The sequence below is a fragment of the Pollachius pollachius genome, assembly GCF_949987615.1.
Source record: "Pollachius pollachius genome assembly, chromosome: 3".
NCBI classification, from domain to species: domain Eukaryota; kingdom Metazoa; phylum Chordata; class Actinopteri; order Gadiformes; family Gadidae; genus Pollachius; species Pollachius pollachius.
This window is the reverse complement of record NC_136936.1, coordinates 7,743,620-7,756,277: the sequence shown is the minus strand read 5'-3', so window position 1 is coordinate 7,756,277 and position 12,658 is coordinate 7,743,620. Positions and strand designations below refer to the sequence as shown.

Here is a 12,658-nt window from a genome sequence, read left to right as displayed (position 1 = left end):
TTATTATGCATTTTATAATGCATAACAATACTGATTAAAAGGTGCTGTAGCTCTAGGTGAGTGTTTAGAAGATATTGTTCGGGTTTCAGATACCGGTCAGCTACAAGTGAGGGAAATTCAGTGTAAGAACACTCCCGGCTTATTTATCATCTCTTCGCTGATTGGTTCCCGGAATCCATCTTGCCTGTCAATCATGTGTGCGTGAAATGCAATACTTCACAATGGTGGATATACTTAGGAAGGGAGGAAGACCAAAAGGATGGGACCTTTTTTTGGTTGTTTAGTTTTAATCTTTGAATCCTTTCTGTTCTCTTTACAACATTACAATATTAATCTACAGCTATGCAGATATTCTAGCAAAGAGAAAATAATTTGCGTGAATGGACAAAGCTTTCAAAAGTAGATCTTAAATAAGAGCATTTCAGACCTGTACATCATTGTAAGCCTAGTTTCCTAGTGCTGGCCGAGTCTGTGAATCACTGATTACGGGCTCACAGATCCTTGCCTTCGGTAACATTATTGGTCCAAACAATTTGAAGCGGGAGAAAGTGAATCTCGGAATTGAACCAGATCTTAGCTGGTCTGCCATCAGACTTCAAATCAGATTCATATCTAAAGTCTACATGGGTGAGACAAGAACAGGATCAATTATAAGGGGGTTGTACTATGGATCAGTGTCCCATCTCCAGGTGGCTGGGGGTATGAGGGTCCCTGTTAGGTTTCATTACTCTGCTCTCTAACGGTTCTCTCAGGAAAGGCGTTGCACCGCGTTCGTAGTCCTACTCACCCAGATTCCCTTGGCACACATCCATGCGTGTGGCTCCGTCCACGATGAACTGAGGAGGAGATGGTTTACACAGCTCCTACAGAAAGGAAGGAGTGGGAGACAGAGAGTTGTTTTCAAACCTGTTTTTATTCTTGACTGAATAACATGTTCTATACTAATACAACAAGATCTATGATTCAGTGAGATCTATGGTTCAGTCTTATGTGTGTTATGTTATTCTTAGATTGGCTGTAAGTAGCCCAGATTCTCTCAATACAGTTAGGTCTAGAAGAGACACAGAGGGAGACAGAGAGAGAAAGAGTGAGAGAAAAGATAAAGTTAGTTAGTTAGAAAGAGTTAGAGAGGCAGGGGGATGGAAGATTTTGTAACTGCTTGTGAGGGCAAGTCACACTCAAACCTGGTGGTGAAATAGGGGAGATAGATGTGGGACATCTAACTGGGATTAAGAACAAATGTGGGTTTAAGGAAGAAAGATGTTGGACCAAAAGGAAAACAGGGAAATTCAGACAAACACATCACAAAGAGACTTAAAGAATAAGAGAGAAGGAATACAGACAGAGGGAGGGATTTTGTCCTTGGTGTATAACTGCTGTCATTAAAACTGCATTTTATAGAACATATTACTTTATGACACACGTACTGTAATTATCTTTCTTATGATACTGTTAACAACAGAGAGAGCAAAACAGAGAAAAACAGAGAGAGTCAGAAATTAAATGAAGGAAGACAAAAAGAAGTTTGACAGTGAGATATTTTTATGAAATGTTCGTTTCATTCATATTTTTTCAAATTCATGGCATGAAATGATGCGCCTTTTGCATGTGATATAAAGGCTAGTGACTTTTATTACTTAGATAATTATGCAGAATTTGACACAATTTAATTTATATACCTCTGTCAGAATGTCATTCTTAACATCTCAACTGATTGCGATTACAGGCACATTGTTTGGACGATAAACATGCTCTTATTTATATATAAATACATTTTTTATTATATCCTGTCCGGTTTCTTTTGCTCTGCTCTGTTCAGTTTATGCTTCCGTGATACCTGCTTTCCTTCTGGGATTATTACGTGAGAGTAATTTATCTTAATTTAAGTACTGCACGTAGTAATTTAAAACATGGAGTCACTTGGCAGATTGTTTTTACTAACTACTCGCGTTTGAAATATCATGTTTCAGTTCTTAAGTGCGTATGCTACTACATCCATAACACACAAACACTGTATCACGATAAGTCAATAGCTTTTAATCATGACCAAATAATAAATCAGCGTGGTAAATTGCTGCCAGCCCCGCCTTGCTCCAATAACGTCTAATTACAGGTTGATATTTAGTAACTGTTAACCTGCCAAAGACATGCATTTGAACTTCTGGAAGAGTTATAGAGGCCGAATCAGCAGGTATAATTACCTCAACCGAGTCACAACAAGTCTAACATCTGAAACACAGATGATTTGGGACAGGATTCTGGCATTCAGGAGAGTTAAGAAAGACAGGCGTTTACCAGATCTAACCGCCTTCATTAGGTCGGTAGCAGGTTGATGGTTAATAGTTCATAGCATCAATACTGAGTGGCACACAACATGTGTTGTAAGGAAATACTTATCAGCCGTACCCACAACCATAACCATTAAACAATGGATGTTACCTTAGGAACACGAAGAGAGACACAGAGAGAGAAAGACAGATGGGTGTAACAGAGAGAGAGAGAGAGAGAGAGAGAGAGAGAGAGAGAGAGAGAGAGAGAGTCAAAGAGAGAGCCTGGGAGGTGGATCATGTACAGCTTTGTGTTTAAGGGTAATGTCAGTAAACAGAACCCGTTCAGCAGGATACCAGTTGAGTGCAAAAGACAACCCAAATACAAATCACTTAGAGGAGCGTTCATGGACAGAGCTATACAATGGTAGAAGAATCACAGTTCTGTGAAGTTATCTGCAAGACATTATTGAAGCTGTATCTTGAATCATAAATTAATATTGTATTTTTTTATGGATATTTCATGATTGAAAAAAATAAGGGTCAAATCTTTCTAATATGTTTTGATAGGTATATTTTGATGTGATTTAAAAATAGTAATGTTCACATCTATTCATCATTTTTGGGCTGGATATTTCTTAATCTATTAAAGCTATTGTATCTTGAGGCAACTTCAACTCATTATATGTTATTGTATTCAGTGCTTTCGTTGTTACAAATCTGTTATGTTGTCTTCAGTGTTGTGTCTTCCAATAGACCTTGATCCAGTAGACAGAACCCATCCAGCAGGATCTCCCTAAAGCTAACAGTAGTCTCTCTCAGTTGCATATTAACGCAAACACAATAACAGGGGCAGTCCTGGAGGGTGCATGAACAAGTGGATGTGTCTGCATGATTGTGATGACTGTGTTTGCTAAAGGCCTCGGCTTCCAGGCAGGTTTTGTAAAGAGTGTGTTTGGAGAGAGGTCGACATTGTCCTACAGCCATCCTCCCCCAAGTGCCAATAAGCATGTGCTCAATTCAATTCAAGAACATGGATCATTATAAAAGCAATAGTTTCGTTTTTCTTGGCTGCTTTTCAGATAAAGCGAGCACATTCAAAATCACTTTGGAATCTGGTCATTTGTGATGGCCTTTGTCATTGGTTATGACATTTTATAGACTTGAAAATAATAATTTAACATGGTGTCTTTGGCATCAATACCATTCATAGAAACTCAAAGATTGAATGATTACATTATGGAAAGAGGTTAGACAAAAGGAGAGCTAAATTAGATATTTCATATTATATATTCGACTGTTCTGCACCGATAAAGTAATACTTCATTATATCATTAAGGGTCGTAACTTACACTTTCGTTATTGAGGGAACATTAAGACATATGAACTAAGTAATTGATTTAACAATAACAACCGTGTCAATTTGAAGTTCACATCTTCTAATCAGGATAGACCAGAGGACAAGGAGTTGGAGAGAGACCAGAGGACAACGATATTGATAGAGAGACCAGAGGAGAGATGTAAAGGGAGACCAGAGGTGAGAGATTTAAAGAGACCAGAGGGTAGAGATGGAAAGGGAGACAAGAGGAGGGAGAGAGATGGAGAGACCAGAGGGTAAGGAGACACGTGGAAGAAAAGACCAATGTGTCTCCTGTTGAGAGCACTACAGGCGACACGATGTCTGCAGGTCCTTCAACAATCTTGAATAGTTAAAACGCCCGAACCCTGACCCTATAATAAAAGTTATAGGCTACCATAGTAACTAGTCAGCAGCTTTGTTGCATCGCTTTTATATATTTAGCTTATTGCTGAACATGAGCAACGAGATCGTTGAATCCTATGTTATCTTTGACACTTCCCAAAGCAAATCACCAGTGTGTATCACTTTACCATGGGCCTCTTCCATTCAACGGATTCGGCCAGCAGCTCTTGTCCAATAGGAAAGGTGTAGTCAACGAAGAGGCCGTCCTGACCCACGGTTTTGACGTTCCCGTTGGTGTCCGCCACTTGACCGCCAAAGATATCCGACAGCCAGCGTCTGGACTGCGACCCCAGGAGCTCGTCGACGGGCGATTCCAATTCGTCCTCGGTGGTAGGAATCGACCCTTCCGATGAAACACTCATGGCTGCGAAAGTTGATTCTTGCGACCGTAAACCCCCGTCTTTTCAGAGCTGAAATCTCAAGTAAGCGCTTCGTCGTTCTCGTCGCTTTACCTGTGCAGGGAAAGTTAGGCCACTCCCTTCTTAGGAGAAGCCGCACACTGGTACTCAAAAGTTAATGGCTTTGAGAGTAAGTAGTACTCTCAAAGCCCTACACGATGACACAATTAATGCTGGAATTATGCAAAACAGGATATGTCTAAACAAAATCCTGTTTGTGCATCCTAGATTTACAAAACGGTTTTACATTAGAAGAGTTCAAATGACTAAGCAGTATTTATGATATGCCTATTATATACATTTGTTTGTCTTTAGTCTCACATCCGTTTAACATTTTTGTTCACATAGGCAAAACAAATAAAATGTTCATATAGAATTTTCAAATATAGATTTGTAATTTATCCAAACTGACTTGCAACTTGCAAGACTAGGAATCTAAAAAAGGTTAATCAATGTTTTTAAGTAGATGGTCATCTGTAGAAGGCTCATATGTATTCGTTTCAGAAATTCCACACTATAGTTTTGACATACTCGTCTATAAACACAAAGTTGATCAAACAAGACAAAACCAGGAGGATTGTAAATGATAAATTACATTTATTGGGAAAAGGTGTACTGAGAGGAAAAAAAAAAAACAGGTTTGTAATATGTTCTGATAAGCATGAGTGCTGTGTGAGCTGGTTTGGGCTTGTCTATCACTGAGATGTGGCCATGATGCTGGAAACACCTACAAAGAAGACAGAACAGGCGAGAGGAGAACAAATGCTGTTAAATATGTATTTAACATGAAAAGAACCATGTTACACAGGATATGAACTGGAATTGATGTCCTTTCATATTTGATTATCATGCAACGTGTTGCCCATCAGACTATGAGAAATGGAGATCCATAATTTCGAAACAGTTGTTATTGAGGATTATCTCTGCCACTTTACTGGGTGTGTCTCCTGTACCAGTAACCACAAGTAGTTACTGGGCCGCCTCTTTACTGTTGTGACTTACAGCCTCAACTTGTCTTAAGGTGAGGGATAATTGCCAAATATTTCACTTCCAAGTCCATAGCTCTATTTAACCTGTATTTATTCAGGAAGTCTTAGTGAGGTGATGCACCTCTTTTGAATCAGAGATCCGATATACATGAAAAAATACAAAGATTAGCCAAGGATTATGGTTAAACAACAGAAACAGATGAGGGAAGGATCTCAGATTTTGTATTTCCTTTTATTTCTTTAATTCTAACATTATAGAAGGTATGAAGATCTTCACAGAATAAACGTTCAGGTTGAGCCTTGTGTCAGAGCTGCATGAGAGAGCCTAGGCAATAGAGGATAGGTCTGGCGGTGGAGCTGCATAAGTGGGCCTAATAAACACAGAGGTGGGGCCTTAAAGTAAAGCGGCCTGAGGACGCTCAAGGGGAGTGGGGCCACACAGGTTTGTTGTGGGCTCTTTGTCGTATGTCTGTAACTATATCCTCCATTAGTTCAGGATAACTACCACCTAGATCAGGGTTGTTGAACTCTTGATGTTGAAGGCCAAAATGACCTCAATTAGCCTGGCTCTGGCCGCCTAAGCACCTCTGCTCATTTTGAATTCCCCTTCAGTACTAGGTCCGGGTCTGCGGTATGTTATTGGGTTTTCTCAGTCTAAATTTTCTGCGTCCAATCAGCGAAAAGAGGGAGTGGCTGAGATCAATGACGTTAAAGTCAGCTCTCGTTGACGGACATCTTCACGCACGGTAACTGGTTTGTTTACAGCCTGCACGCAACGTGATTCCCGGCCAAACGTTAGCGATTGGTTATGGCAGATGCAGAGTGGCACTGGGCAGATCCAATAGTTTTAAACTTCAACAGACACCCGCCTTCAAGTGAGTTAACGTTTGTCAATTGAGTTTGTCCAGACTCGCAAATGAAGTACGACAGTCTGGTAGGACCAGGCTAGGCCTCAATACTACTTCATACAAATATCCTGACCTCTTTGTGCTTGAAAAATACAATTGTATACAAAGTTGACTGGCAGAAAACTAAACACAAGGAAATTGTGCCCTACACGATGACACAATTAATGCTGGAATTATGCAATACAGGATCCGCAATATAGGATATGTCTAAACAAAATCCTGTTTGTACATCCTAGATTTACAAAACGGTTCTACATTAGAAGAGTTCAAATGACTAAGCAGTATTTATGATATGCCTATTATATACATTTGTTTGTCTTTAGTCTCACATCCGTTTAACATTTTTGTTCACATAGGCAAAACAAATAAAATGTTCATATAGAATTTTCAAATATAGATTTGTAATTTATCCAAACTGACTTGCAATTTGCAAGACTAGGAATCTAAAAAAGGTTAATCAATGTTTTTAAGTAGATGGTCATCTGTAGAAGGCTCATATGTATTCGTTTCAGAAATTCCACACTATAGTTTTGACATACTCGTCTATAAACACAAAAACATAAAAACACTGGCGCATTAGTCATAAATTTCACTTCTGCACAAAGTCGGCAGCAAATGACGCCCCTATTATACTTTAATCGCTACCTGCCATGTGCACACTGAGCACGTTGGTTTCAACCGACTTATGTGAACACATTTATTAGTCCAAAAATGTTGCAATATGATTGGATCTATTCCCACCTTTCTCTGACAGGGACATGTTCAAGTTAAAGTAAGCGTTTTTTTAACCTTTCCCCTGAGTTATAAAGGGGCCTTCTGTCTAGAGTGCAATCTAGCACCCTCCGAGTTATTTTGGAATACAACTAAATTTGATATTTGATACTACTTACTCTCAAAGTCAATCTTCTCCACAATGTTCTTGGGCTTGACACTCTCTTCCTGGTTGAAGATGAAGATCTGTCCCTCCTCATCCTCCGTCCACCCGTACTTGTTCATCCAAACCTTCACCTGTGTGTCTGTGGGAGGGGGAGGGACACCGTCAGATCACAGGCATCAAACTAGCGACTGTTTAACATTGAAACGTTCAAAGCATTTCCACACACTGTTTAATGTTTGTCTTGAGGACTTAATATTCAGTAGAATTTACTGTGGAACATTTATAAAGCAGTGACTAAGTTGCAACAGTATGACAATTAATTGTGTAGCCCTACCAAGCATAGAGGTTAACTTGATAATAAAAACATTTGTTTTGGAACACACCAAATGTCCCGTCGATGTTCACTAAAAACACAGCTTTATAAGCTGCAATGCATGATATGATAATTTGGCAGCAAGAACTATTTGTGGGTAACAAATTAAACAATTGCTTGCCACTTTCAGGTCAAAAAAACGAATTCCAAAAGTGAATGGACCCTGCAACTATAGTAACAAATCTGGGTCTATGAATGATTGACCGAACTGGATGGTGTACCCTACCCAGGGGGTCTCCAAGCATCTCCGCCAGTAACCGGTGCTCGATGTTCTGGTACGTGATGCCCACCACGTGGCAGATGACTGGAGAGGAAGAGAAGATTTTATTTATACCACAGCCTTCTGATTGGTCAATAATATTCCACGGTGAGCTTTTTTTTTTTTAAATGACAGGAAAATGGTCAAATACAACAAGCGACCAGATATTTCCTTGAAAAGGCAAAAACATTAGGCTCAAAGCACTGTGTTAATGCCTTAACTTACACTTTCTCACAGAGTCCTCAAAGCCAGCAATGCCATCGATAAGCTCTCGGTTCTCCTCCAGGCTGGTCTGTGAAACCGCAACCAAACAAAATAAAGCATTGAATAATAATCCACACAACAAATCAACGCTGCGGGAACTCCATGAAAGATATGGCTTGGGAATAAAAAATAAAAAGGGAAATAAAGCGACATAAGGCTCATCCTATTGACACCTTTTAGTGCCTTCGGACAAGATAAAATGTTGTTCACTAGCATGTGCGGATGTGCAGAGGTGAGGCTGTGCAGTGGTGAGGATGTGCACGTGCAGCGTACCCAGAAGCTCTGGAAGTGGCAGGTCTCCAGCAGGTTCCCCAGGTACAGGATCTGTCTGATGGGGCGTTCCTCTTGCTGCGACACTGTAGTCAAGGAAATAGACACATGGGACACCACCCCAGCCCCACTATCCCTCCCCACCCCTACAGTGACTCACTGAGTCATGGTTAAGTTAAGACTATTTTCTTTATTTATAGCTTTTTTATCTTCACCCAACTGTTATATTGCCTTTTGCAACTGCTGGCAACATAATTTCCTGAAGGGATTCATAAAGGTTTCACTTATCTCAACCCTAGGCAGCTCCTCAGTTTGTTTTTAGAGCAGACTGACAACATATTTTTCGGTTATGGATCTGTTCTCCTAGAGAGGCGTAAGCATTGACATGTAATCAAAAAGAGTAAGAAAGTTCCTCCTATTCACACATTACGTCACGATTAATCCCTGGCACCAATGGCCTCAATACCAGGGTTGGTGGACAGACCAGAAGCAGTGAGATTCCTTTACACCAAACCCACTTCCTAGGAAAGATACACGAAAACATCAACCCTAAACTCGACCAACAACCCCTTTCCATCCTTAGCTACTTCAATAACCAACAACAGGCTGCCCAGATAGTTTGATAGGGACCGACCTACGAGCCCGCCCAGTGGACGCTACCAACTGTTGTCTTGCTCTAGCAATCATATATTTGGGTGGACACACCCACGTTTGATGTCACTATATGGCATTTTTTTGAAATGCCATATAGTAATGGCTACTCAAACTCAAACCTCTGCTCGTTAAGTACAGGCCCTTTAAAACCACTATAGGTAAAGTACTCCTCCCCCTAATTAATTATTTAAAGGGTACATTTGATTGCCACTCTGTATGACGCAACAGGTTCTGATTGGTTGAAAGTTTGTCCTTTGCCAAAAATAAAAATGCATTACTTAAATGCAAATGAATGCACTACAATTGGACAGCATAATGAATATGCCGCTCCCATCTTTATCTACGTCAAGCTAAGCTACTTCTGATCAGGCTAAATGCTGACCAGCAGGACGGTGGAATGGAGCCGTCAGAACCAGCCACGTCGTACAGGTGAGGAAGAAAACAACTGCAGCACCAAAAAGATACGTGGGTCTGGTCGATCATGCACTTGCACAGGGTGAAGTCTGTGTGGGGCAGATTGGTCAGGGCCTTAAGCAGGATCTGGGACGTCACGTTGGTCTGGAAGTAGGCTGGGTTGAACTGGTACCTGCAACATGTTTTTTAGTCGTTGAAAAAAAACAACATTCATTATGATGTGCTTTAGAATTAGACGGATAAATACAATCTGTTGAATCGTTAAAGTGAATAGCACTGTGCAAATCCAACAGGAGCGGGTAATAATAAACAAAGAATAAAATGAGAATTTTAGATTTATAGGGCTTGTACATCACAACGTAGCCTTTCAATAAGCTTCTCAATCGTGGAAGCAGAGGAAAATTGGAATGTTAGCTATTATAAAAGTAGGTCATTATTCAATTATAAAAGGATTTCTTTGGTCATTGTCTTTTAATTAATCTTGAACCGATTTGCTGTTATGGGAAGACAGCCATGTTTCAAACTGCCACACTACTACAACTCTTAATGGTTCCGCTCAAAATCGCAGAAGAGCCCCAGCAAAGATTCCTATGATGCACTCTGATGTACAAGCTCTATATAAAGTGGTGCCGTTTCAATAATAGTGACGTGCTATATAAGATCACCGGTCTGTATTGAGCTACAATTATGAAAACCAGTCTAATGGGATAAAAAAAAAAACATTTAAAAGGGGCTTAAAAGCTTCTTTATAGCTGTGTCTGACATTTTTTAAGTTTGTGGAACGTACAGTTTGAGGATGGCCAGGTTAGCCTCCAGATCATAGGCGTTCTCCTTAGCTTGGGTCTCCACGTAACGCTCCAAGACAGCGAGGTTCTCTGGGTTGTACCTGCGAATAGATTGACAGACGTAATGATACCACAATCGTCTGCATCCCTTGTCCATACCTAAGAGAGACCAACCTTAGAATCATATTGAAGAGAAGCACCAAATATGGCAGAATGTCAATATCATCCGTCGATATTGACATCAACTTCTTTATATGAATATCTCAAACACAGCGATGGCCAATCCTTCAAATTAGCGATGCAATACAGAGGATACATACAACAGCTGCCTGCCTGCAAAAAAACTGATTTGCCTTTATGAATGTTATTGTGCCATACAGCAGGGTTATTCGTTGAGGCTAGATTGATTGTAATAAGACAATAATTTAACATTCAAGATGAAAAGTCATATGGAATAATACTAGTGTAGAGGCTAACTCGCTGCCTAGCCAGAGTGCTCGCTGCCTAGCCATTGAGCTAACCACTAGATCGCTTATTCTTGTACTCATCCACACCTGTCGATCCCTCGTAGAAGCTTTCCAACATTCGCCCTCATCTGTTCGAAAGACAACGCCATTTGGTCCTAACTTTTGTTTGTGTTTATCGGGTGAAAATCCCAATAACGTCCACACGTGGATGTTAAGTAGACAAGAGAACCGGCGGAGGAAGAACCTGCTTGGACCGGAAAGAGGGAAAACATAAGAGGGGGACTAAATCAGACCCATCGATTAGGGTTTAAAAACTGAAAACACCAAAACAATTATTTCATTTTTACGACGTCAAATATTATAAATGAAATGTGACATTTAGCTTGAATTATCTTCGGATTTAAACGTCGTATTTAAAGCGAAATATCAAGGAAATAACTAAAAAAAAAAGTAAAAGCGTACTTCCGCCGGTTAAACTATGGTTCCTAGGCCTAGGCCAGCGAATTTTCGTTCCGAGCGCACCAGCTTTACTTGCACTGTCGCCCCCTATCGTTGAATATAACAACTATGAGTATTTGATCTGTAGGCTTCTGTGAAAAAAGGTGTCTCCTCACTTGTTTTTATCAGGTATCTTCTCATATAATAAACATAATAACATTTCGTCTTTAGTTTAAAAAATAAAACGTTCCAAGGCGTGTACATTAGACTGCATCATACAATTAGTATGTTGGCGATACTAAGACCAATTTGTGAAGAGAGAGTATTGTATTAATGTAGAATCCTGCATAAACGTAAAACCACCGTAACCTTGATTAATTAAAACTTTATTTTGCCAGATTTCATACGAGAAACCCAGTTTGAAACACCACAATCTCACCCCATAATGAAAAATAATTTCATGATTAGTTACCAAACCATTACCAAAATACCAATACCATAACCAATAACATTCCTAGGCTCCTATACTTCCAAAATGGAGGCGAGGTCATTGAAATGTGACAACACAATGTACAAGCCTGTACAATGCATTGATATAACCTGCAATATATCACATTAGCAGCGTCAACATCATGATATATGCCATCATTTGTTCTTATGGTTAATTTACCTATTTTGCCTGCCTGTTCTAAAGGCTGATATCTTACCATCAAGTGAAATATTTCATCTATAGGGTAACGTCTTCAAGAGACGTGGCAAGTGTTTTGGAAATAGGTTAAGTGTGGTTAGTAGATAGATAGCGATCTATTCATAGTGTGACAAATTCATTTTCTCCATGCTCGGCTGCTTGCTACTGTTTAACGTGAGGTCATAGTTGTAGCTCTATGGGCCATCAAATACACGGTTTTAGCCGATCGGTCAGCCAACTCGATGAAAATCACAGACATTGCTATCTACGGTACTGTGACTCTGTATCACTGAAGAGACTACACCATGGATAATGTTTTTCGGTGGCCCCATTATTCATTGCTCTTGTTGTGGTAAGACCGGTTCGCAGGAAGTTAAAGGGAGCGACAAGCATGAGGCATTCTGCTGATCTGCAACATACATATACAAGTATTGTTCTCCTTGATCTTCTCCGCTTTATCTAGCTAGATCCCCTCCCCCCTCTCTTACAACCATGATTGCACAGTGTGCAGCCCCACGCAGCAGTGGAAACCCACAAAGACGCACTTAACTGGAACAGACTGACTTCAAAACCCAAGTCAACACCAGAGCCTTCCCTATGAACTGATGAAACAACCGCATATATGCTTCATTATAAAGCAATAATGATCAAGATACTTTTATTGTGTACTTGTTAGGCCAAAATATGTCAAGTTATATTTATTCAGAATAGGTCCAGGAAGAGCACACATAAATGCACATTCATAAATACCTACATATATACATACACACACAAATAAACACACACACACACACACCTAAAAACATACACACACAAACGCATGCGTACAGGAAACAAAATTGATT

The 12,658-nt window shown here is 40.0% G+C and overlaps 2 protein-coding genes across 3 annotated transcripts in view; both read right to left on the bottom strand.

Moving 5' to 3' along the window:
* Positions 1–4,491, bottom strand: part of LOC307072352 (calpain-1 catalytic subunit) — a 17,372-nt gene extending 12,881 nt beyond the window's left edge. The window contains exons 1-2 of the mRNA XM_079731622.1: positions 4,158–4,491; positions 788–863 (exon numbers count right to left, since the gene is read on the bottom strand). Coding sequence (XP_079587748.1) covers positions 788–863; positions 4,158–4,391 — 310 coding nt within the window. The 5' untranslated portion in view covers positions 4,392–4,491. The remainder of the gene's footprint in view (positions 1–787; positions 864–4,157) is intronic.
* A 519-nt stretch (positions 4,492–5,010) lies between these two features.
* eif3k (eukaryotic translation initiation factor 3, subunit K) lies at positions 5,011–10,931 on the bottom strand. Of its 2 annotated transcripts, none has more exons than XM_079731648.1 (8): positions 10,775–10,931; positions 10,223–10,321; positions 9,487–9,607; positions 8,371–8,448; positions 8,059–8,125; positions 7,801–7,878; positions 7,215–7,340; positions 5,011–5,154 (listed from the first exon to the last, which is right to left on the bottom strand). In XM_079731648.1, the coding sequence occupies exons 1-8, from the start codon at positions 10,834–10,836 to the stop codon at positions 5,123–5,125; spliced, it is 663 nt and encodes a 220-aa protein (XP_079587774.1). In that variant the 5' UTR covers positions 10,837–10,931; the 3' UTR covers positions 5,011–5,122. The 2 variants fall into 2 exon arrangements, with proteins under 2 accessions (XP_079587774.1, XP_079587775.1); XM_079731649.1 differs by having other exon boundaries at positions 8,371–8,445.
* Positions 10,932–12,658: the final 1,727 nt, after the last annotated feature.